General features: G+C 39.5%; 1 protein-coding gene across 2 annotated transcripts in view; it reads left to right on the top strand.

The window, feature by feature from the left end:
- ITPR3 (inositol 1,4,5-trisphosphate receptor type 3) overlaps positions 1 to 25067 on the top strand; it is a 498562-nt gene that overhangs the window by 279987 nt on the left and 193508 nt on the right. For both annotated transcript variants that reach the window (XM_044288135.1, XM_044288136.1), the window contains exons 30-37: positions 8117 to 8317; positions 8753 to 9004; positions 16345 to 16470; positions 17640 to 17765; positions 20274 to 20394; positions 20856 to 21043; positions 22995 to 23143; positions 23314 to 23422. In XM_044288135.1, coding sequence (XP_044144070.1) covers positions 8117 to 8317; positions 8753 to 9004; positions 16345 to 16470; positions 17640 to 17765; positions 20274 to 20394; positions 20856 to 21043; positions 22995 to 23143; positions 23314 to 23422 — 1272 coding nt within the window. The remainder of the gene's footprint in view (positions 1 to 8116; positions 8318 to 8752; positions 9005 to 16344; positions 16471 to 17639; positions 17766 to 20273; positions 20395 to 20855; positions 21044 to 22994; positions 23144 to 23313; positions 23423 to 25067) is intronic.

Consider the following 25067-nt stretch of genomic DNA (forward strand, 5'->3'; position numbering starts at 1 on the left):
AAAGAATTCTGTCACTGCGGTAGGGCGGACTGAACACAAGTGTGCGCACAAGATCAGGCCTGATCGGGCAAACACTGCATTTTTTGTAGAGCCTATAGAACATGTCCTATTGCGGACAAGAAAAGGCATTTTCTATATAGTTCTGGCAATGTGCGGCTCCGCAAAATGTGGAAAGCACATTGCCGGTGCCCGTGTTTTGCAAAACACATACGGACGTCTCAATGGAGCCTTACAGGGGGGTAATAAATGACAGGGGGGTGATCAGGGGTTAATAAGTGACGGGAGGGTGTAGTGTAGTGTGGTGCTTGGTGCTACTTATTACAGAGCTGCCTGTGTCCTCTGGTGGTCGATCCAAGCAAAAGGGACCACCAGAGGACCAGGTAGCAGGTATATCAGACGCTGTTAACAAAACTGCGTCTGATATACCTTTCAAGGGTTAAAAAAAATCGCATCTACAGCCTGCCAGCGAATGATCGCTGCTGGCAGGCTGCAGATCCACTGGTTTACCGTCTGATCCTGTGAATGCGCGCTCCTGTGAATGCGCGCTCCTGTGTGCGCGCGTTCACAGAAAATCTCGCCTCTCGCGAGATGACGCACCGGAGCGTCCAAGAGGAATAACACCGCCACCGCCAGGACGCAATCCTGCGTTAGGCGGTCCTGAGGCGGTTAAAACATTTGGACAGGGAGTGTTGCTCATAACCTGTCCAAATGTTGTAGATATGTTCAGCTACTTTTTTTTTTCAATGTACGTTTTGTATGTCCTATATATTTGTTTCTTACATGGACACTCAATAATATAACATTCGTAGAGCAACATGTCAGCTCTTCTTTTATCTCCCATTTGTACATATTTTGTGTTGATGTGACTGACCTATTATTATTATTTTTTTTCAAAACAACTAGTGTTCTTACAAATCCCACACCGGAAAAATCCTTTCAGGCCTATCCAATTTGAGATTGTATTCCCCTCCTTTAAATTTTTTTTATAAAAGGTGCTATCTTTTGTCCCAGATTAGATATTTTAGTGTAGGTGATTTCTACCCAAGATTCATAAAGATATAACTAATCCACCAGGAAGGCCGATCATTTCTGGAATTTCTGAAAACTTATATAAAAGATACAACGCAAATTATCGAAATAATCGAGACTTTGCAGTTTGATTCACAGTGGATTATGGGTACCCTGGATGTTAATTTATTATACACAATAATTGAACATTAGTAGGGAGTAACAGCCACACAACAAACTTTAATGGATAATTGACGAATATACATTTTACAGCTTTACAATTTCATTGTGCATGGCATTAATTTTATACTTAATCACAATTATTTATTTTATGATCAAGAATTTTAATTGCAGAGGAGAGAGACCGCTATGGGTATCAGATTCGCCCCCAGCTATGCTAACATCTTTATGGTCCACTGGGAACGATAAACCATTGGACCTCGGCTGGGGGAGGAGACCTGGTACTCTGTCATCATTACATCAACAATATACGATTACAATTTAACATATACCCCCCACATAAGTAGAATTCTTGGATCTCTTTAGTTCTGTCAAGGAATCTAAGATCATATGCAGTACATCAAATCAATCAAAAATCAGTCGCCCAAAATGGCTATACCCATTCCTCAAGCTGCCATCTTCCAATATGGTTAATGAATATTCCTACGGGTCAGTTCCTTCGCTTAAAACTTAATTGTACTGAAAACACACAATTTAAAAAGGAAGTTCAATCATTGGTTCAACAATTCTGAGACCAATATCAAAAATGTGGCGTTAATGAAGGAAAAATCGATTGACAGGTCCAGCTTTTTCAAAACAACAAAAATTGAAAGAGAATAATCAGAGGAGGACACTGTCCGATTGATTCTACCTTTTAATTCGCAATAAAGAATAATAGAAAATATAATTAAAAACCATGGACATCATTTATGTAGTAACAAAATTATAGGTCCCCTATTACCTGAATCCCACTAATCACCTACACTAAGGTATCTAATCTGGGCCAAAAGATAGCGCCTTCTATAAAAAATTTAAAGGAGGGGAATACAATCTAAAATTGGATAGGCCTGAAAGTTTTTTACGGAATGGGATTTGTAAGAACATTTATTTTTTTATTATTATTTTTTTTTAACTAGTCAGTCACATTGACACAAAATATGTACAAATGGGAGATAAAAGAAGTGCTGACATGTTGCTCTACTAATGTTATTTATATTATTAAATGTTTATGTAAGAAACAATATATAGGAAGTAAAAAATTTATATTGAAAAAAAAGAGTAGCTGAACATATCTACAACATTCGGACAGGTTATGAGCAACATTTCCTGTCCAAACATTTTAAGGACCATCATGACAGCGATCGATCAGGTCTCTCATTTGTAGCATTAGAACAGATTGAACATTATTGGAGAGGGGAGAATCACATAATTAGAATGTCTCAAGCAGAATCCCAAATTATATACGAGTTTGTCCAGGAGGCCTGAATGCGGAACTTGAATCATTTTGTTTTTTTATAGTGTCGTGTGTGGAGGTCCCCTCCGGTGAGACGACAACAGAGTCAGGCGGTATTTCCAGCACTCTGTTGTCTCTTCCTTGGCGGTCTTACCCACTATACTAGGTATAGAGATTGATTATAGAGATTAATTGATTTTATTTTTATTGATTTTCAAACTTAGGATCCAAATTTGAACATCATTCTATTGATTTAAGGACATTTTTGACTGATAAGTTGTAATAGAGGCAATAGATAGACTAGAAAGCCACAAAAAAATGCATAAAAAACATGCATCAAATAGAAATTGCATTGTCAAATATAGAAGCTAAATAAAATGTTATTGACAGATATTACCATAAAACACAATATTGTAATGAAAATATGATGATTTTGTATATTTAAAGAGGACCTTTCATGGGTTTATGTGACAGATACTGGTATGCTTACCAGATAGTGCGGCCCCTACAGATGCCATCACTTTTAATTTTTTTTTTAAATACCCCTACTTTCCGGAGCTGTGTCCCCCGCTGTTTTTTGGTGCCTAATATGTTAATTTAGAGTATCGGTACAGGGAGGACGAGACGGCCGGGTTTCACAGTGATGGGCTCCTTCTCCCTGTTTCAATTGCAGCGGAGAGCATTACAGCCAGGGAGAAAAAACAGCTCACTTTCTCCCTGGCTGTGATGCGCTCTACTGCAATTGGACCGCTCTACAGTCAGGGAGAAAGACGCCCATTGGGAAAGCCAAATGTCTGCTTTTCCTTGCACCGATGGTCTAAATTAACATATCAGGTGCCAAAAACAATGGGGGACACGGCGCCGGAACGGAGGGGTATTTTAGAAAAAAAAAAAAGTTCTGGCAATCTTAGGGGTCGCCCTATCTGGTAAGCATACCAGTTTCTAAAACATAAACCCAGGAAAGATCCTCTTTAACTCCTTTGGGACACAGCCTTATTTCACCTTAAGGACCAGGCCATTTTTTGCAAATCTGACCAGTGTCACTTTAAGTGTGTGTTAACTTTAAAACGCTTTGACGTATTCAGGCCATTGTTTGATTGATTGATTGTTTTTTCGTCACATATTGTACTTCATGACACTGGTAAAATAAAGTAAAAAAAAAAAATTTTATATATAAAAAATACCAAATTTACCAAAAATTTGTAAAAAAAATTGCAAATTTCCAAGTTTTAATTTCTCTACTTCTATAATACATAGTAATACCTCCAAAAATAGTTATTACTTTACATTCCCCATATGTCTACTTCATGTTTGGATCAATTTGGGAATGATATTTTATTTTTTGTGGATGTTGCATGGCTTCGAAGTTTAGAAGCAAATCTTGAAATTTTTCAGAAATTTTCAAAAACCCAATTTTTAGGGACCAGTTCAGGTCTGAAGTCACTTTGCGAGGCTTATATAATAGAAACCACCCAAAAATTACCCCATTCTAGAAACTACACCCCTCAAAACTGATTTTACAAACTTTGTTAACCCTTTAGGTGAATTAGTGGGAAATAGAGATACAATTTCAAAATTTCACTTTTTGGGCAGATTTTCCATTTTATTTTTTACTTTTACAAAGCAATGGTAAACAGCTAAACAAAACTCAATATTAATGGCCCTGATTCTGTAGTTTACAGAAACACCCCATATGTGGTCGTAAACTACTGTACGGGCACACGGCAGGACGCAGAAGGAAAGGAATGCCATACGGTTTTTGGAAGGCAGATTTAGCTGGACTGTTTTTTTTGACACCATGTCCCATTTGAAGCCCCCCTGATGCAACCCTAGAGTAGAAACTCCATAAAAGTGACCCCATCTAAGAAACTACACCCCTCAAGGTATACAAAACTTGGAGTAGAAACTCCAAAAAAGTCGCTCTGCAGAGCGACTTATTTAAACTGATATGTATGTGAGTAAATTTTATGATTGAATATCCTATGAACTTATAAATGACTAATATATATGAAACAGAGTTATACATTGGGACTTACTAACAACTAATTATTGATCTACTACCATTATTTAATTAACCTTTTGGTATACCTACCATGACAACCGAATTACTATAAGGCCCCTTGCAGATGAGCGTGCCGGAGTCAGTCCAGATGCGTTGCGGGCTGGTTGCAATTTGTCTGTGATTGCATTGCGTTGTTCAGTTTTTTCTGCGTGAGTGCAAAGCGTTTTAATGCGTTTTGCACGCGTGTGATTAAAAAACTGAATGTTGGTACCCAGACCCAAATCCGGACTTCACAAAATTTCTGGTTCGGGTTCGGTGTTCTGTTGATTTTATTATTTTCCATTATAACATGGTTATAATGGAAAATAATAGCATTCTTTAATACAGAAGGTTCTTCTATTTTTATTCAGCAGGACCTGCAAGAAGAAGAAAGAAGACAATAACTGCTGCGCGATGAAGTGGATGAGGTGAGTAATTTATTTTTTTATTTTTAACCCTCAATGGACATTTTACTTAGCATTCTGTATTAAAGAATGCTATTATTTTCTATTATAACCATGTTATAATGGAAAATAATAAAGTAAATGGCTAATGTCATCCCTATTTATTAACATCATCTCCTTAGCAACCATCTGTGAAAATTGCATTTTATCCACACTTGTTTGTGGATCTAATGCGATTTTTCATGCAGCCCCATTCACTTCTATTGGGCCTGCATTGCATGAAAAATGCAGAATATAGAGCATGCTGCGATTTTCACACAACGCACAAGTGATGCATGAAAAACATCACTCATGTACACATCCCTATAGAAATGAATGGGTAAGGATTCAGTGCGGGTGCAATGTATTAACATCCCGCATTGCACCTGTGCGGAAAGCTCGCCCGTATGAAAGGGGCCTAAGAGATCACAGGACTTGTGTCTATTTTACATTATTATTTATAGGATACAAGGTATTTTATAATAAAATAGCGTATTTTATCATATATTTGTGAATTTTATCCAGACTTGGGTGTGCCTACTATGTTACTTTTTTTTTTCTTTTGCACCCCTATTCCATGTTGGCAATTAACGATGAGCCACTGATTTTCTTTTTCCTAATATCTCTTTTGTTTTATTTAGAAAAGTCTCTAAATTGGATATCTTGACTCAGTTTCTTCTTTTCTGCTCTTGCGAGATTACCTCTAGACACATCCCATGTTAAAGCCTATAAAGTTAGACCAAATACCATCCCTATTGAATTGAGCTTGTCCCTTCAACCCCTACTTCCTTCTCCTGTCTAGTTATCTCCATAGTCCTACTTTATAACTCTTGTTATATCCAGAGTGTCAAAGTCATTGCTATCTAGGCTGGCCATACCACGAGATGACTAAAGTTGCTGCCTCCCATCTCTGACAGGTGACTTATCTCCCGGAGAACAAAAGTATAAGTTGAAATCTAACCTCCTGATCCTCCTCTGCCCCATCATATGTCTTAGGGGTACAATTGGAAGGAACCATTCACATTAGATGTTCCATGTCTTCAGTCAACCGTACATAAGAATTCTGGCTTAATATCTGGCCTTACATCACATTTATTTAGAAACTGTTTCGCCATTCATGACAAGGAGTGTGGCTTAGCAGGGTGTGGCTTGAGATCTGACTGTATGTACCACAGTTACACCAGAATATTAAGAAAGAAAACAAACAGCGAGAATGAACTTAAACAAGACTGTTTGAAGGTGCATCAGATTTGTCATGCCATATCAGCCACTGTTATAAATCTGACACCTCTTTAGACCGTCTAGTCTAAAGCTTGCCATACATTTGAGATACACTTCGGACGATCAGTTGTCTATGGGATCATTCCTATGAATGATTCCACCAACTAAACTGCCAACCAGTGTGTCTGTTTTTAATAGTAAGTTATTGGCGGAATTCAGCTGATCATGCCATCAACATGCAGTTTCGGACGATGAATGGCCGAAGTTTTCCAGCATGGCAGATGGGCGTAGACTATCTTATGTGTATGGCCACCTTAAAGGCCCACATACACATTCAATGCTTCCCATTACACATAGACGTTCTCATCAGCTGAATGTGTATTTTATCAGGGAAATGGAGAAAGCAGCTGGCAGACACTTATCTCCCAGGAGAACAAACTGATCAGACAAAAATATTTATTTCGCCTGATCCCTCTGTTCCCTGACATCATCTGCCAGTAGCAGCCCATACACATTAGAGTCTTCAGCTGACAATTCACTAATGTGTAAGGGTGCCTCAGGTGTCTGGCAATGGCGTTCTCCTTTCTTCTCATTAAAAACACATATACAAGCCAAACCAAGTGTGTATCTGGCGGAATCGAAAGAGCTATTAGCAGACAGCTATTAAAGGTGTATGGGCAGCTTAAAGGGGATCTGTCACCAGCAACCTCCCTAATGAACTGTTTGCATAGATACAGCTGCATCCATTCTTAAACAGTCTCTGTGAGCCAGTGTAGTGAAAGACAACAAAAGCCATTGAAAAAGCCTTTGAAAGGGGGTATTTAATGCATTGTTATGCAGAAAGTACATCAAGAGACCATAGGTATGGTTCGCCTGATTAAAATGCTGTCTTTCTTTTGTTGATCCAAGGCTGCGTTCCGAGTTATGGTACCTTTTCTTAATATGCAAGTTAGGCGTTTGGTGCAAGAAGAGTGTCACCATTGCTCTTGTTGCACGCTCCACTCCTCTCTGTGACCTGCCCCTCCCTCACCGCTTTTGTTGACAGGGCCAAGTACTGTAAAAGCAGTAAGGGAGAGGCTAGCCACAAAAGGAGCAGAGCTTGGGTGCAGCAAGAGCAATGGTGACACCCTCATTGAACCAAAGGCCTAGTTTGCGTTTTAAAAAGGATCTGCTCAAGATTGGAACCTCGGATCAACAAAAGAAAGATGTTTTAATCTGATGAACCATAGCTATGTGTCTGGGCAAACAGTTTTGTTTTGGCTCATAATAAGGGCTCATTCAGACGGCCGTAGTGTTTTGCGATCCGCAAAACACAAATACTGGCTGTGTGCATTCTGTATTTTGCGGACCACACATGGCCGGCACTATGATAGACATGACTATTTTTGGACTTACTCTATCTTTCTAGTGTGGCCGCCGAATGGAACTATGGATGCGGACAGCACAGGGTGTGCTGTCTGCATCTTTTACAGCCCTATTGAAATGAATGGGTCCGTACCCGTTCCGTAAAATTGCAGAGCGGGTGCAGACCCATTCATACGGTCATCAGAATGAGCCTTAACTGATGGAAATCACTGATCAAACACTCAGTGTGAAAGCAGCCTAAATCTAGCCCAGTGTGCATGACTAGCTTAATGGTGGGTTTACCTGGGCCAAGGAGCAGACTATCATTGGGAACGAAGCATTTGCTCATTCATCGGCTGATCGCTGCACCTTTAGACAGGCAGATTGTCGGGAATGAGCTTCGCAGGACTGTTGGTCCCTGATAATCTGCCTGATTATTAGGCCGTGTGAACCTACCATTTGTCTCTGTTTACGATTTTTGGGGTTTGGGGTTGCTGAATGAATGAAATTATTAGCTGGATTCCTTTATTCTTCAATAAGATTATATTGTTAAAGGTTGTGATAGGTTGTACAAATTAACTCTTGTTTCCTTGTTCTGTTTTTTAGCTCTTAGAGGCTGAGACTATGCAACACATTTTTCTGAATAATTACCAACTGTGCACTGAGATCCATGAGACTGTTCTTCAACACTTTATCCATTGTCTAGCCACACATGGGAGACATGTTCAATATTTGGACTTCCTGCACACCATCATCAAAGCTGAAGGCAAATATATAAAAAAATGTCAGGACATGATCATGACAGAGGTAAAGATTGTCTAGTTGTCTACATCTGGATAACAGGATAAAGTATAGGGCAACCCAAAATTAGGCTAAAATGTATTTGTTGAGTTGATTAAATTCCCAAAATGCTGTTGTCTAGATAAAATTAAACTGTATTATAGCAAACTGGAACTGTAGGTTGTGATTACAGGTCTTAATGTGATAAATACAAAATTAATGTAAACTAAAAGGTAGAAAACTGTACATAACAGTAATACATTATTTACTTTATCTTTTCAGTATGATTTTAGGGAAAGATGTTTTAACTTTTTATTGTTTGCTGAATTGGAAATATGTTTTCTTCTACAAACTCCCTAATCTCTACAACAAATGGAAATACTATTGTAAATTACTGTCTGACTGACTGCCCTATCCCTGCCCAGTAGCAAGTAAAAGTATGTTTTGTATTTGTTTCTGCAGCTGACAAATGCAGGAGATGATGTTGTTGTTTTCTACAATGACAAAACTTCATTTACATCAATGCTGGAAATGATGGCAGTAGCCCGTGAAGGTGTAGATGAGAACAGTCCGCTTATGTATCACATTTCACTAGTTGATCTTCTAGCTGCTTGCGCCGAGGGCAAAAATGTCTACACTGAGATCAAGTGCACGTCTTTGTTACCTCTGGAGGATGTTGTACGAGTCGTAACTCATGAAGACTGCATTACAGAGGTCAGATTTTTTTAATCCTGCTTTGGTTAAAGCATGAAACTAACTGTTCCACTTTTCCCTTATATTTGATGGATCCATAGATGCTACTGTACCTATAAAAATCTTCAAGGGGTTGTCCACTTTGGAGAAACTGTAATTTAGTAGGGTCTCTTAAGCTGATTACAGACTTAGCAATCAGCAGTGAACTATGGGGGAACCCGGCAGTAAATGTTCAGTTGCATTGTAGTTCCACCACAGAAGAAAATAAGCATAGTATACTGTCGTGTCAATGCACATCAGCATTTTGTTTAAGTAAAGTAAAGGCCAATAAATAACTATCCTGAACAGAGGACCCCTTCTATTAAGTCTGAGCTATCTAATAGCGTACATAAAGATGGATTTTGTCAGCTAGACGAGTCCTTGAAACTAGGTTTATAAAGGATAAGTTTGATACAGGACAAGTCCAAGGTATGGTAATAAAATGTGTGGTCTACCTTTTGGAGATTATGGTGTTTCTCTTATAAGATCATGCCCTGAATTGTGAAGTGCCTTCATTAAATAGTTACTGTTTAATATAAATCTGAAACTACCATATTTTTCACCAAATGTGGGGGGGAAATGTCAGTGTGTCTTATGGGACAAATACTAATAAACACTTCCATTATGGAAGCGCTCGTTAGTACAGTAGGACCAGGGAGCGGTCAATATAGCGCTTCCAGTGCTGGCTTTGTACTCACTTCTTCCTGGTCTTCTCCTGCAAGCGCATAGCGCAAGGATGTAGGCACACTGGGATCTAATTAACATTGGGGATTCGATCTGAGGTCTGTTTGGGGGTCGGATCTGAGGTCTTTTTGAGGATCTGAGCTGTAGCCTAATATTAGAGTTCTGATCTGAAATCTCTTTGGAGGTCTAAATGACATTGGGGGTCTGCGCTGAGGTCTAATGAACATTGGGGGGTCTGATTTAAGGTCTGTTTTAACATTGGGGGAGCATGGTGAGCATCTGACACGGGACGCCTGATCCTGCCTCTTGGAGGATGTGAGGAGGGCCAGGTGTGTTTGTCTGCTGAAGGGACTGCTGAGAAAGTAGCTGCCGGGAGATGTGAGCAGCAATGCTGGGGGATTGTGGAGTTGCTGGGAGCCATGTGTGGAGAGACAGGAGCTGTGAGGAGGGAGCTGTCTTAGCTGATTACCAACACTGAAGATTCGCTACAGTGAGCCGGATGAGCCGAATGTCTTTGGAGTTCCCTCTGGGGGGTGAAATTGCAGTTTTGAGTGGCAGCTGGAGTGGAGGGGAACCCAGAGAGGTTGTGGTGAAGCTTATCTGTGAGAGAGGGGAGAAAGGAAGACGGCGGTTCCGTGTAGGGAAACAGAAATGAGAAGTCCTGGAGAGGTATATGAAGTCGTCTTCTGAGTGTGAGTTGTGCCTAAACATGTGGCTGTGCAGCAGGGGCCTTTCTAGGGTCTCAAAAGATCCGAGGCCCAAGCACCAATGAATATGGACCAGTTTTCTAAATTACCACCCCCTCTCCGCCAGCATTTTGCTGTACTTGCTATACAGCAGCACGTACCTCTCACTTCCTCTACCTCTCACTTCCAGGGCCTCCAGGTGACATCTCCTCTGATGTAGATCTTCTCTGTCATCATCTTCTCCATTTGATCCAGACAGAGTGTGACACGGACATCTTAGCTTCCTCACATTTCTATCATCATCTCGCAACTTGGAGTGCCCACAGTGTTATAGTGTTATCCTGTTGCTCTCTATGCCCCCCCCCCCCCCCCCCCGATAAGCCAAAATACTATCCTAAAGAACTATCCGTGCCCCCATAGTAATAGTGATCCTCATAGTTCCACCAATAGTAATTCTCTTCTAGAATGCTCCCATTAGTAATATTGCCCCCAGCAGTGATAATGCTGCACAATAGTACCTCCATTAGTAGTACTGCCCCCTACAGTGCCCCAGTCATCATACTCCACAAGAGTGCCCCCATTAGTAGAAGAGCCCTCCAGTATTAATAATACCCTCACAGAGCCCCCAGTAGAAATAAGGCCCCCTACTGTTCCCCCAGTGGTAATAAGAATGCCTATAATGCCCCCTGGATTTAAAATGCTCCTACAGTGCCCCCAGTATTTATAATGCCCCCTGTAGTTATATTCCTCCCTCCACCATACAGTCCCATCTAAATAACATCACACCATCTATCCTGTCCCCTCCAAAATACAGTCCCATGTAAAAAACATCACTCCCCTCCCTTCAGTCCCTCCAATATACAGTCCCATGTAAATAACATCACTCCCACCCCCGCTAGCCACCTCCAACACACAGTCCAATGTAAATACCATCACCCCCTCCCTCAGCCTCCTACTACATTCAGTCCCATGTAAATACATCACTCCCTCCCACAGCCGCCTTCAACATACAGTCCCTTATAAATAATATCACTTTGCCCCAGTGACCTCCAACATTCAGTCCCATGTAAATAGCATCACTCCCTCCCACAGCCACCATAAACATACAGTCCCATGTAAATAACATCACTTTGCCCCAACCACCTCCAACATGTAGCCTCATGTAAATAACATCACCCACTCAACATTCAGTCCCATGTAAATAACATCCCTCCCTTCAGCCCTAACATACAGTCCCAGTTAAAAATCTACAACTCCCAGCATTGCTTTGACTCTCCCTTAACTTACCTCTCCTCATGTAGCAGACATGAGCACAGCTTCTTCCCCCAGAACTTCTTCACTTGCCTCCTCTCTTGCACTGGTCAAATGATGACTGGGCATTAGATTTAATTGTATTGCCGTCCTGAGGAGGGCAATACAGTTGTATCTAGCAGACAGGACATTCGGGGCCTGGGACAAGACACCAGGGGCCCAAGCCCCGAATGTTTTAACCTAACAACGCCCCTGCTGAGCAGTGAAGTAGTGCAGTGGATAAGCGTGAGCAACGTTGGAGCAGGGTGTAAAGCTGCCAGAAAAGTGATGTTTTGTGAGTTACATGAACTAAGCTTGTCAACTAAACTAACTCCGCTAATTAAACCTGCTAACTCCTGCTAATCCTTAACTTCTGTGAACTAAACTATACCAACCAACGGACTAGGATAATCTGATTTCCAGTCAGGTTAATTTGCTACATTTCACTTTGGACCTGGCTGTGCTCAGTTTGTCATACTGGTTAACTACTTCTAATCCCCGTAAATTTCTGCCAACTAAACTAACCTTACCACTAAGAGTAACTATGATAATCTGATTTACTATATAGCCAGGTTTAATTGGCTGTATTTTACTTTGCATTTGGCCGCGCTTGGTTTTGCCGTATCTGTGTGAGGGAGAAGAAGGCGGTGTTTCTCAGCTTCCTTGAGTGTTTGATTTTTAAACAAAGCTAATCTCGGATTAAGGCTGAAGTAATACAAATTGTCAACAAACTTGGGTTTAGTTGGTAAACTGGAGTATTGTTGGAGTAGGGTGTAGAGCTGCCAGAGAGTAGAGTCTCCAGAAAGGTGATGTCCATAGAGCTGCAAGAGCCATATTTGGTAACTAAACTAACTCTGCTAATTAAACCTGCCAACTCCTGCTAATCCCTGTTAACTTCTGTAAACTAAAGTAACTTTACTAGACTGACTATAATACATTTCACTGTGGACCTGGTGGTGTTCAGTTTTGTCGTACCTGTAAGGGGGAGGAGAAGAATCTCTATTTCCTTACTGCTCTGATTTGTTTTTTGCTAACAAAGCTTACTTCGGGACTAAGGCTGAACTAATATAAACTGTCACCTAACCTTTGATAATTTACTATAAAAGATCAAGGACCAAGGAACTGCTGATATTCCAAGAGGGAGTTTTTTTTGTTTTTGTTTTTAATAGTGAAAGGGGTTGGTGGGTGGATTTAAGGAGGTTGGGGGGAAGAGAGAGTAGCTGGTCAATATAATTGAAACAACTTACAAGACAACCGGCAATTTTAGTATATTCCTCTAATTGTCTTCTCTTTTTTTTTTACTTTTTGGGTATAATTTATATGTTGCCATTTAAGTGTTTCTTTGGAGAAAGGAAGGGGAAGGGAAGGAGAAAAAGGAAAGAGAAAAAAAAGGGAAAAATGCTGGCCAAAAAAGAGGATCAAGGGGAAATGTTAGGAGGTCTGGGATGGATTTGTGGGTATAGATCAGATCCACACAATAGAGGAGAGAGCATTAGAAGTCGAGGATGTAGTTTATGATTTTAAGAAAGATGTAGCAAATTTAAGATGTCTGGGGATAACGGAAGGGATAGAGAGTCAGGATTGTACAAATTACAAGGACATCAGACAATTTTCTAATACAGGGTAAAAAAAATAATGATATTTCCGACTATTCTTTGAATACAAGTAAAAAATAGCAGAAATCTACCCCCCCCTCCCTATAGGCAATAAATGTGGGGGTGGGGGGAGGATGGGGATTATGCATGGTTTTGGAGCTCTCCTATTTAAGGTTGTGGGAGCTAAAGAGGGGGAAAGGGAGGACGGTTAGGGTGGGGTGGGTTTGGAGACAGGGAAGGTACAGAGTAGATTGTGTGTTTTTTTATTTTTTTTATTTATAAATGATTAGGTTTGTATAATTGAATGTAAGGGATATAAGAGATAAATTAGAAACATGTGCCATTTTTGATTGGGTGAAGAGATATCTTCCGGCAATCATCTGCTTTCAAGAGACTCATCTGGATAAGGATTCGGTAGGGTAGATGGTCAAAAGATGGGTGGTAGAGGGATATCATGCAGTTTATACCTCCTATTCTAGGGGTGTAACCATATTTATTCATAGTAAGATAAAATATGACTTTATTGCATCTCAAGTGGATGATCAAGGCAGATATGTCTTTGTAACATGTATGATCGAGGGGATATGTATGGTGATAGCTAATATCTATATACCCCTTCTTTACAAGCCACAGGTGCTATATATATTACATAAATATATGGTGGATAAACAAAACTATCTCATGGTGGCGATAAGGGATTATAAGGTGTTAGATCCACGTAAAGATTGAATGTCAATACCATAGCAAAAGTAATAGGGAAAGAAGGTAGTATTAAATATTTAGGTGTTCATATTACATCAGATGTAAATATGTATATTAAGTTAAATGTTATCTCTATGGTGAGTAAGTTTAGGGTGAAGATGTTTATGGTGTAGGATTCCAATGTCCATGATGGGACTGATTTTAATGATCTTTCTTCCTCAAGTTCTCTTTGTTGTTCAAAACACACCGATGGTAATTCCTAAGAGTATATTTAAAGTATTAGATGAAATAACTAGAGGGTTTATTTGGAGGGGTAAGAAGGGAAGAATTAGAAAGGAAACGCTACAATTACCTGGGAAGGAAGGGGGATTGGCGTTACCTGATTGTGCAACCAAATAATAAATATACCAATTTGTTCACATAAATAATTTTGAGATGAATGATATTATAAAGGATGAATTGTTTAAATTAACTATGATTCAATATTTCAGGTGTTGGAAACAGGGCTTTTAAGCAGTAAAAGCGGGGTAAATTCTGTACTGTATTTGATTAATAAAATGTGGGAGGAGGTTAAAGCAATTATGGGGATGAAGGGTTATTTAGAATTCACTCCTATATGGACTAATGTATATTTACAAGAAATACTAAAAATTAGGCAATATGTTAATTGGGAACAAAGGGGCATAAGTAGATTAGGAATTTGGTAAATTGGTAAGTGAATATGAGATTTCACTTAAGGATTGGCTCGTCACTTGATCCAGAAAGGTATAAGAAGGAAGAGGATCAGGAATTTAAGGATCTGTTTAAGATTTAAGAAATCAAAAGGGGCATTAGCGATAATGTATAAGATGGTTCTGAGGGCAAAAAATAATAACATAACAGTGACTGCAAGGAGTAAATGGGAAAAGAATGTTGGAATAATAGAGAATAAAGTATAGATAGATATAACTTGCTCCCCTTTAAAGGTGTCTTTTAATGCCTCCCATAGAATTTCTAAAAAAAAAATGGGTGCATAGATTGCACCATTCTCCAGTTAAGCTATAATGAGGGTGAGAGAAATAGGTGAGTGCCCAAGGTGCAAATAAGAAAACGTAGGTTGATACATTTATTCTGGAGATGCCCCAAATTTTTTAGATATTGGTTTGAGATAATTGCAACAGTTAAGAAAGTATATGACTATAAATTAGACACCCAATTGTGTGTATTCTGGGGGGCATGAGGTGGCTAAGTATACCAAATAGAATTCAATTGGTGATTGGGAAAAAATGGAACATAGCAGAACCACCTAAATATTTGGAATGGAAAAATGCAGTAGATGGTGAAAAAAGAAAAGATTATATATCAAAATAAGGGGAAGAAGGAGTTACATTAGACGTATTGGAAATCATAGATTACGCAGATATATATATATTTTTTTTAAGTCGCAGTGCCTTCTCTGTCTCAAGGGAGGGGCGGGGTCAGTGTCGGACTGAGTGCCTAGGGCCCACCAATAAAATTTATTTTGGGGGCCCCCGTACGGTAACATTCAAATATAATAAATAATCTAACAACGGTTTTATATCAAAATAGGCAGGTTGAGGTGCTGTACATTGAATATATGTATGTAGTGTAGTAAGTCTAATGCGTTATGTGCCACTTGTGCAGGGGGTGGGAGACTAGGGGTTCACCTTGCTCAGGGGCCCACTGGGGCATTCCCTTGTATCCCTGTGGGCCAGTCCAAGCCTGGGCAGGGTATTATGGAGATGGAAGGGAAACAAGCCAATTGTGTGATTATATATATATACACACATATATATATATATATATATATATATAATTTTATATTGGATTGTATAAATCCCTAATTTGTGTGATTCGGATGGGGAATTGTTGTTCAATGGTTTTTATATAATGAAAATATTAAAATAAAGATTAAGAAAGGAGGAGAAAAAAAAAGGGGGGGGGGTCTGAGCTGAGGTTTGATTAACATTGGGGCCTGAAATAAGGTCTGCTAAAAAAAAAATAAAAAAAAATTCTTACTTTCCTCTTGTAAACCATAGGTGTCTTATGGGCAGGTGCATCTTATAGGGCAAAAAATACAGTATGTAGTTATAATTAAAGTTTAGAGATGTAGTGCATTTTAATGTGTGAAGTAAAACATTTATACCCCCTTACTTAAAGCATGTATTAAACATAAATGCTGAACAGCCTCTTGATCTAATGCAGAGTAAAGATAAAGATAGTCTTTTTTCTGTACAGCAAAATATGCCTCAATACAATATGCAGTTCTAAATATGATTTTAATAGCTTGTTTCCAATATTTTGTGTTGGTTTATGAATATTTTGGCACTTTGTTTAACCATTATGAACAACTTTTTTTTCAAAGGTAAAAATATCCTATGTGAATTTTGTAAATCACTGTTATGTGGACACTGAGGTGGAAATGAAAGAAATATATACAAGCAACCACATCTGGACCCTTTTTGAAAACTTCATTCTAGACATGGCTCAAGTAAGTGGTGATTCCTAGCTTTTGGTGTCATTTATTGTTTCATATCCCAAAAGGAAAGAACAGTTTTGTACTATTAAAAGTTCTCTGGGACACCAAAAAATATAAACTAAAAAAAATTAGATCAACATTTACAAAAAGATGTGCCCCAATTACTCACTTACCTGTGATACTCATAGTAACTGATACTAGATCTCAAGTCTATATCATGGAGGGATTCATTCATCCTTCCAACTTTTGGATGTCATGTGTATATGGACAATAGCTGAAACATTAAGGATCTACCTATGAATCCCAGATAGGGAACCTTTTATATTAAACAATAATTACTTCTCTATTACATTTCCATTTATTCTATAGAAGAAGGGTACTGCAATGGGCAAAAGATTTTCCCCCAGTTACAATCTTTACAATTTTCGAATAGATGCTCTTGTAGCTAATAGCCCTAGGTACGAGACCAAAACTGGTAAATTTCCAACACTATATCAATGATTTGTGAATATTATAGGATGGCAGTAAACATGAGGCCCAGGATTTTGCAAAAGGAAAAAAAAGTAAACCGCAATACTTCGGCATATCTCTAACTCAATTACAGACACAGACATATTTCAAGAGTGTGGATGTTACCAGCCTAGTACATTTTTACAGCTCTCTACAAAAAATGGCTTATATGCCCTGTAACTAATATAAAAGGATTATGAGGAACTACATTAAATAACAAGCCCAAGTCTTTGTTATCTCTTCAGACTGGGTTATCTGAAGGTATCTTGAAAAATTCCTTCCAAAGAACTACCACCCTATCTGAAGACACTTTTCTCACCTCTGCAAGGGGCCGTGAAGACCCCAAGAGATTGCATTTCATCACACCTACACTGGAGATAACAAATTATCTTCTATCTAGAAATCCTGTAACAAACTACTGACACATTCTACAACAGAATTGTTCTAACAAAATCTATAGAACAGACCACAAATAATTATTAGGTCTCTATAAAAAAAAAAAAAAAAACATATCACCCAGTAAGCTCAGAACACAAAAGGGACCTAGCAGATCATAAAACATATTTTTTCCTCAGATTGTGGGTTCCTACTATTGCATTATCTAGTATTTCACTTTCTTTTCTGGCTAACATTCATGTCTATATATCGCTAAATTCCTTCTGCTTTTACAGGTATGTAATAAACGAGAGAAACGCCTTTCAGATCCTACCTTAGAAAAGTATGTTCTCACTGTGGTTTTGGAAACGATAAGATCCTTCTTTAACTCACCATTTTCAGAGAACAGCACCTCTCTTCAGGTATGTGACCTTCCACAGCAAAATTCATGCTAGCCTTTCTATATAGCTTTGCTAATTTTGATTAAAATTACATAATCCCATAAAAGGAATCTGTCACCAAATATATCTCAATAAAACCAGCTCACCTGAGGGATGGTGTTGACCCCATCTCGCTATGTGCCCGCATTGCTGAGGAATCCACTTTTTAATAATATGCAGTTGAGCTCTTATGTGCAATGAGGGTGGTGCTATTGCACCTAGAGGCTCCACTCGCTCACTTGCCTACTGCGCCACCACTACTTTGACTGGCAGGGCTAGGTACTGAAGCCGTAATCAAACCTGGCACCAAAGTCTGTCTTCTGCAGATTGGCTTTAGTGTTTGGCAGAGATACAGTACAGAATCTATTGTCTGGGATGCTACTGTACTGCCTGCGCCGAACCCTGAAGTCAACATACAGATGCGAGACTTCACAAGACTTTAATGATTGGCTTCATATTTTAAAATTTTTACTCTGCATTTCTGCAGTCTAACTTTAATTAATAACCATACTTACAGTCATGTAGATGCCTAATATGTGTAGGTTTTGTTTTTTCATTTAATGATTCCTAAAGAAAAAATATATTGCCTTTCTGTATTTAAATTTATTTTTTATTTTTTTTATAAACCTTTTTTTCTTATGTTTGTCTTTATTTTTTTTTACATAATATGTCTTCCAAGAGGTCATTTAAAGGCACCTGGGAAACATCATTATTTCAGTTTGTCACTTTAACTAGGGCTTCTATAGAGCGGAAAACATTAGAGGTTCAATATGAGCAGCAGCCGAACTTTTGCCTTTATTCACTACATAGCGCTTATTAAAAAGAGAAGACAGAAGCAGTTCTAAACCACTTTTATCATTACTGTAACAATGCTAAAATGACCATCAAAACAGTGAATAGTCTTTAAGGTGTTAGGAGTTGTTCCATAAACTACTATTTATAAGTAATCTAGCTCCTATTCCTCCATGGACCGTGTTTTCCCAATTTTTTTCAAATTTGCCTAATTTTCAGTTTTCTCTTATCCACCATGCCTGAATCCGGACATCAGTAGCAAATGTGACACTGACCAGTCCATTTTTTACCTCCACATGGTCAAAATGCATTGTGTAACTTGTTTTACAACAGGCACAACTTGTACTAATTTTCATCATTTGTTATCTATCTATCTATTTATCTGTCCATCCATCCGTAACTGACACTGCACATAGAGGAGTGGTTATTGAAGGAAAAGAAAAGAAGTGCTGTGACCTTGTGTGTCCTGTAATAAAAGGCTCCACTACAGCATGTAACCTCCAATTGAAATCGAAATTGATTTGCCCAGGGCACAATGATAGGCTAATAACTTCAGCATAAGGCAGTTCTGAAAAATGGTATTTGGGGAAAGTAATATAGCAGCAATTTCTGTTGGGTGGAATATATTTATATTAGTGGCCCAACCCCTTTAACTATAATTTCAGAAGACTTTCTAATATGTCATAGAGATATATGGAAAGTTTTATTCAGTGGAAGTACAGGACCTGAGGCACCTCCTTCTAGAATGAAAGAGTACAAGCCCACTGCTGAATGCTATACCACAGTATTGACAGACTTAAAGTGAACCTGTCACCTGGATTTTGGGTATAGAGCTGAGGACATGGGTTGCTGGATGGCCGCTAGCACATCTGCAATACCCAGTCCCCATAGCTCTGTGTGCTTTTATTGTGTATAAAAACCGATTTGATACATATGCAAATTAACCTGAGATGAGTCCTGTCCCTGACTCATCTCACGTACAGGACTCCTCTCAGGTTAATTTGCATATGTATCAAATCATTTTTTACACAATAAAAGCACACAGAGCTATGGGGACTGGGTATTGCTGATGTGCTAGTGGCCATCTAGTAACCCATGTCCTCAGCTCTATACACAAAATCCCGGTGACAGGTTCCCTTTAAAGAAGTACATTCTATATTGTCTCTATAATATATCTAAAGACTTCAGTTATTTAAAATAGATTGTGTTTGTGAAGTTGTGTGGCCACTGACTTAATACTCGCTGTGTTATCCTGTTAGTCTTGAACTTGTTAGTCATCAATATTCTATATTAAAGGGAACCAGTCACCAGGATTTTGTGTATAGAGCTGAGGACATGGGTTGCTAGATGGCCGGTAGCACATCCGCAATACCCAGTCCCCATAGCTCTGTGTGCCTTTATTGTGTAAATAAACCGATTTGATACATATGCAAATTAACCTGAGATGAGTCCTGTATGTGAGATGAGTCAGGGACAGGACTCACCTCAGGTTAATTTGCATATGTATCAAATCGGTTTATTTACACAATAGAAGCACACAGAGCTATGGGGACTGGATATTGCAGATGTGCTAGCGGCGATCTAGCAGCCCATTTCCACAGCACTTTGCACAAAATCCCGGTGACAGGTTCCCTTTAAGTAATATAAATTGCATTATATTAGAATGAGACTTGTACTAATCAATTTACTGTTTTTAAGACTCATCAAACAATAGTAGTCCAACTTCTGCAGTCAACTACTCGGCTTTTAGAGTGTCCTTGGCTTCAGCAGCAGTATAAGGGATCAGTCGAAGCATGCATAAGGGCCTTGGCTGTGGTTGGTAAGAAGTTTTACATTATTTTAACTGAACAGCCTGATGCTAGGCATGACATTTTAATAAAAATGTAAAACTAAAATACATAATGTGCAAAATAATTTCTAAAAACAAACATATCAGGGTACAAAACCCTCTATGCTGTGGACTTTCTATCTGGATCTGCAGATCCACCACATATTACAGTAGTATGTGACACATCTCATCCAAACGAAATGTTAAAATGTGTAAATTATTGCTGATTTTAAAACTGCAACATGTACATTTTTCTGCAGGTTATCGCCTGATTTTCACCTTTTGAAATGCATAGGGTGAAACTCATGGCAATAAAATCCACATGAGAATGAGTGTAATGGATTTTTTCCATTATGTGAGGATGTATGCTTCACAGTGCAGTATAATGAGATACATACATTTTTATATTCTCTTATTTCATTTTTTTATATTATTATTATTATTTTTTTTAGCAAAGAGTCGCAACATTTCACTTCCCATGGATTTAGATTCGCATGTTAGTTCTTTACTGAACAGTTCCTCAAGTTCACTTCAGAGAAATCAGCCCGCCTACAAGCAAGCTACATCCTCAAGAACCTTTACTCGTGCCAGTGCTACACAGAACCAGTGGGATTACAAGAACATTGTAGAGAAGTTGCAGGTCAGCAGGAAGGAGAAATAGTTGGGTCCTCATGTAACGTGGCAGGCATCAACTATTATTTAATCTGCCACCAATGAAATTTTGTATGGAGATAACTATGTATATGCCGGGGACTCACATATTGTGCTAGACAGCAAGTTAGGCAACTATTTTAGAGCTAGGATTTGGCTATAAAAACACAGCTAGATCCCAGAAATGTTGCAGACAAGGCAGTCACACATGACATGCATAGTGGTCAATGACTGCAAAGTTGTGTAAGACTTGCAATCTGCGGGCAAAAAAACATGTTGCAGGACGACATCGTGATATTTGTGTCACTTGGTAGCCCCAGCTTCAAAGTGTAACTGTAGTTTCAGTTTATTATTAATATAGTGTAGGAACAGAGATGTTTAACATTTTTGTAATTTACTTTATAAGGAAGGGTGTTTTTCACTAGAAAATAGGGTGTAAAGAGTCTTCTTAGCAAAGCTGTAACGAAGTGTTGCTAAAGAGAGCCTGTCTTCAGTATTCGGTTCTAATAAGTGCTGAACACACCTATGTAAAACAAGTCAGGAAGGCAGGGTGTTGGGCAGTGATATTTGGGGCACCTGTACATAGACACTGACAAGAGGCTGGCTGGAAGGCTCTACATGTTGCATCCAGGAGTGCTCTGTAGGACTGAAGACAGTCTTTCTTACTTTCCAACAATCAGCTTTGCTAAGAAGACTCTTTACACCCTGTTTTCTAGTACAAAGAAATATCTTTCCCTAAGAAAGTATACTACAAAAATCAAAAGCGTCCCTGTCCCCACACAATATAAAAAAAATAAACTAAAATTACAGTTATACTTTAATCTTTAAAGGGCATATACGCAAAATACAAAATGAAAATACAGGTAGCTGGTACCTTTTTCCATCGTGGTTTATTTTCAATCATTAAAGGGGTTGTCTCACTTCAGCAAATAGCATTTATTATATAGAGAAAGTTAATACAAGGCACTTATTATTGTATTATTGTTTCCCATATTGCATCCTTTCCTTGCTTGATATATTTTTCCATAGCATTATACACTATTCGTATCCATGGGTTATGACCATTCTACAATCCAGCAGTCGTGCTTGCACTTTAAAGCAAAAGGCACCGTCCTCTCTGGTGGCCGAGACCATAGGAGTGCGCATAGGCTGATCCTTTTTTCTACAGTGTGCAAGCACGGCCACCGCTGATGGATTGCAGGGTGGTCATAACTATGGAAATGAGCAGTATATAATGTGATGGAAAAATGAATGAAACCAGAAAAAGGAGGTAGTATGGACAATCACAATAGATTAGTAAGTTCCTTGTATTAATTGTGTATACATGATAATAACATTTTCTGAAGTGAGACAACCTTTTTAATACTCCTTTTGTCAAACAAACAAGCATAGTAAATTACTGTAAGAACATTGTTATCTAGTGGAATAAGTAGTACTCTATGAGTTCATAACTTACTTCTTAAATTTACATAAATGTGTGTGTGAGCAGGTGTTTAAAGGGGTTGTCTCATCTCAGACTTTCATGGCATATCTCTAGGATGGCCCCCCAAAGTGAAGTAGAGCACACCGCACAAGCAGGGCCTCCCTCCATTCATGCTATGGGAATTCCAAAAATAGCCAAGTGCTGGCTCAGCTATTTCCAGCAGTCCCATAGAGGTATATGAAGAGGTATTGCACATACGCAGCATACTCTCCATTCACTTCTATGGGGCTTCCAAAAATTGCAGAGCATTCTCGTTTGGCTATTTTTTAACTCCCATAGAAGTGAAGACAGGGACCCGCACAGCGAACTATGCTTCGAGGGACCCAAACCTATCTGACTTTGACGCCATATCCTATGCCAGAAAAGTCTGAGATGAGTCAACCCCGTTAAGACACTATACTCTGCATGAGAAGCAAATGTCTTGCATTAACTACATAACTGACCTGTGTCTTTTCAGGATATTATAAATGTGCTAGAGCAACAGCTGAAGCCTCTTGTAGAAGCAGAACAGTCTGTTCTTGTAGATGTTCTCCATCACCCTGAATTACTCTTTGCTGAAGGAACTGACCCTCGTTCACGATGTGAGAGTGGAGGCTTTATTTCCAAGTAAGAATTTTAGAATCTGGACTAGATTTAGCAACAGAAATAGCATGTATCATAACTAGTTCACATAGGCAATATATGTTTGGTGGAACAGGAGCAGAATTGATTTATTATTGTGTCTTTTATAATGCTTGAACTTTTAAACTTTAGTTCTTTTTTCTAACTTTTTTCAGACTTATTCAGCACACCAAAAATCTTATGTCTAGTGAAGAAAAGCTCTGTATCAAAGTTTTAAGAACATTACAGCAAATGTTGCAGAAAAAAAATAACTATGAGGAGCGGGTAAGTTGCTATAACTGGCACATACTTCCTCTGCTATTTTAGTATCCTGCAATTCATTTATGAAAAAGTGTATTTGTATGAAATAAATATATGCAACACGCCAGACCTGCAAGGTCATGGTTATGGGCAATCGAGGGTTACTCACTGTTTGGAAGAGAACCCTGGGCAGGCATGCAGCAGTGAAGGAGAGGCTGACACAAGTTCCTCTGGGGCACACTCTGTATGTAGGGACCAGGCCTGATGGTGGATGAGGTGCCCTGGATGTTGCAGGTGTTTTGAGTGCCTGGGGCAAGGTCCCTTTAAGGATCGTGACGCCAGTGCCTGTAACGGTGGCACACCGGTTTCCAGTAGCAATAATGGAGATGCACAGATGGTATGGTGAACCAAACGTAGCTTTACTTTCAACAGTCCAACTTTGTACATACAGATTGTAATGCAGTCCCTTATATCATATATGCCACAAGCAGGCTTGTTTCTCAATGTGGCAGGTATAATTTTGCAAGATACTTGGAGGATAAAAACAATTAATGCTTCGCAGACCAGACTGCACTATCCGCACAGCTATTCTGGCTGGCTGGATCCCAAGGCCCGGATGCCTAAATGCTGGCTTTAATCCTTGGTATTTAATCTTTCTCCTGTATTGACCCGTGCTCTACTTTGTAGTACCTTATCTGAGCTGGTTGCACTGGCACTGCTGGGCTTGAAGGTGGCTGCAGGTTTCTCCCAGGAGGACTATCCCTACTACTGGGGTTACTTCTTCTGTGCTAACTGGATTCAGGATCTCCAGGCAGGCTGTACTTCTCCACTAGCCTCCTGGACTATCTAGCTGCATGTCAGGAGGAGGCCCTCAGCATATCTCTGGCTGGTGCCTTCTCACTTCTGTCTTCACAGACTCCTGACTATGACCTGATCCCTCCCTGTCTGGGCCTGAACATTTATACTAGGGGCTCCCTATCTCCCTCTAGTGTCTAGGATGCCTAACTACACCCAAATAGGCCTTCTATGCATGTAACAGGGGAAACAACACATGGAAAAGCGCATAGACAATGCATTAGAATCAGGGGCGTATCTATCACGAGGCAAACAAGGCATTTGCCTAGGGCGGCACTTGCCAATGGGGCGGCAAAATGCCTTGTTTGCCCCTTGTCCCATCAGTCTCATCTGCCTCCGGTATATTCAGAAGATCCGATGGTATATTCTAACCCCCAGGCGTTCCCATGGTGACGGGGACGCTTGCCTGGGGGTTAGAATATACCATCTGATCTGAGTTTTCACGCTCTCAGTGAGAGCGTGAAAACACAAATCCGATGGTATATTCTAACCCCCAGGCGTTTCCATGGTGACAGGGACGCTTGCCTGGGGGTTAGAATATACAGGGCCCCGCCGCTCACAGGAAAACATTTAAAAACGAATCAGTAACCTAAACTTTATTCATTAGTGATGTCTTTACTGTATACCTTACTCTGTCTTTCAGCTCCGGTAACAGCAGGCAGTGCGGGCGGGCGGCGCTCACTCACTGACGTCACGCGCCTGCGCCGCCTAGTGGGAGGAGCAGGCGCGTGACGTCAGTGAGTGAGCGCCGCCCACCCGCACTGCCTGCTGTTACCGAAGCTGAAAGACAGAGTAAGGTATACAGTAAAGACAT

The sequence above is a fragment of the Bufo gargarizans genome, chromosome 3, assembly GCF_014858855.1.
Source record: "Bufo gargarizans isolate SCDJY-AF-19 chromosome 3, ASM1485885v1, whole genome shotgun sequence".
NCBI lineage: Eukaryota > Metazoa > Chordata > Amphibia > Anura > Bufonidae > Bufo > Bufo gargarizans.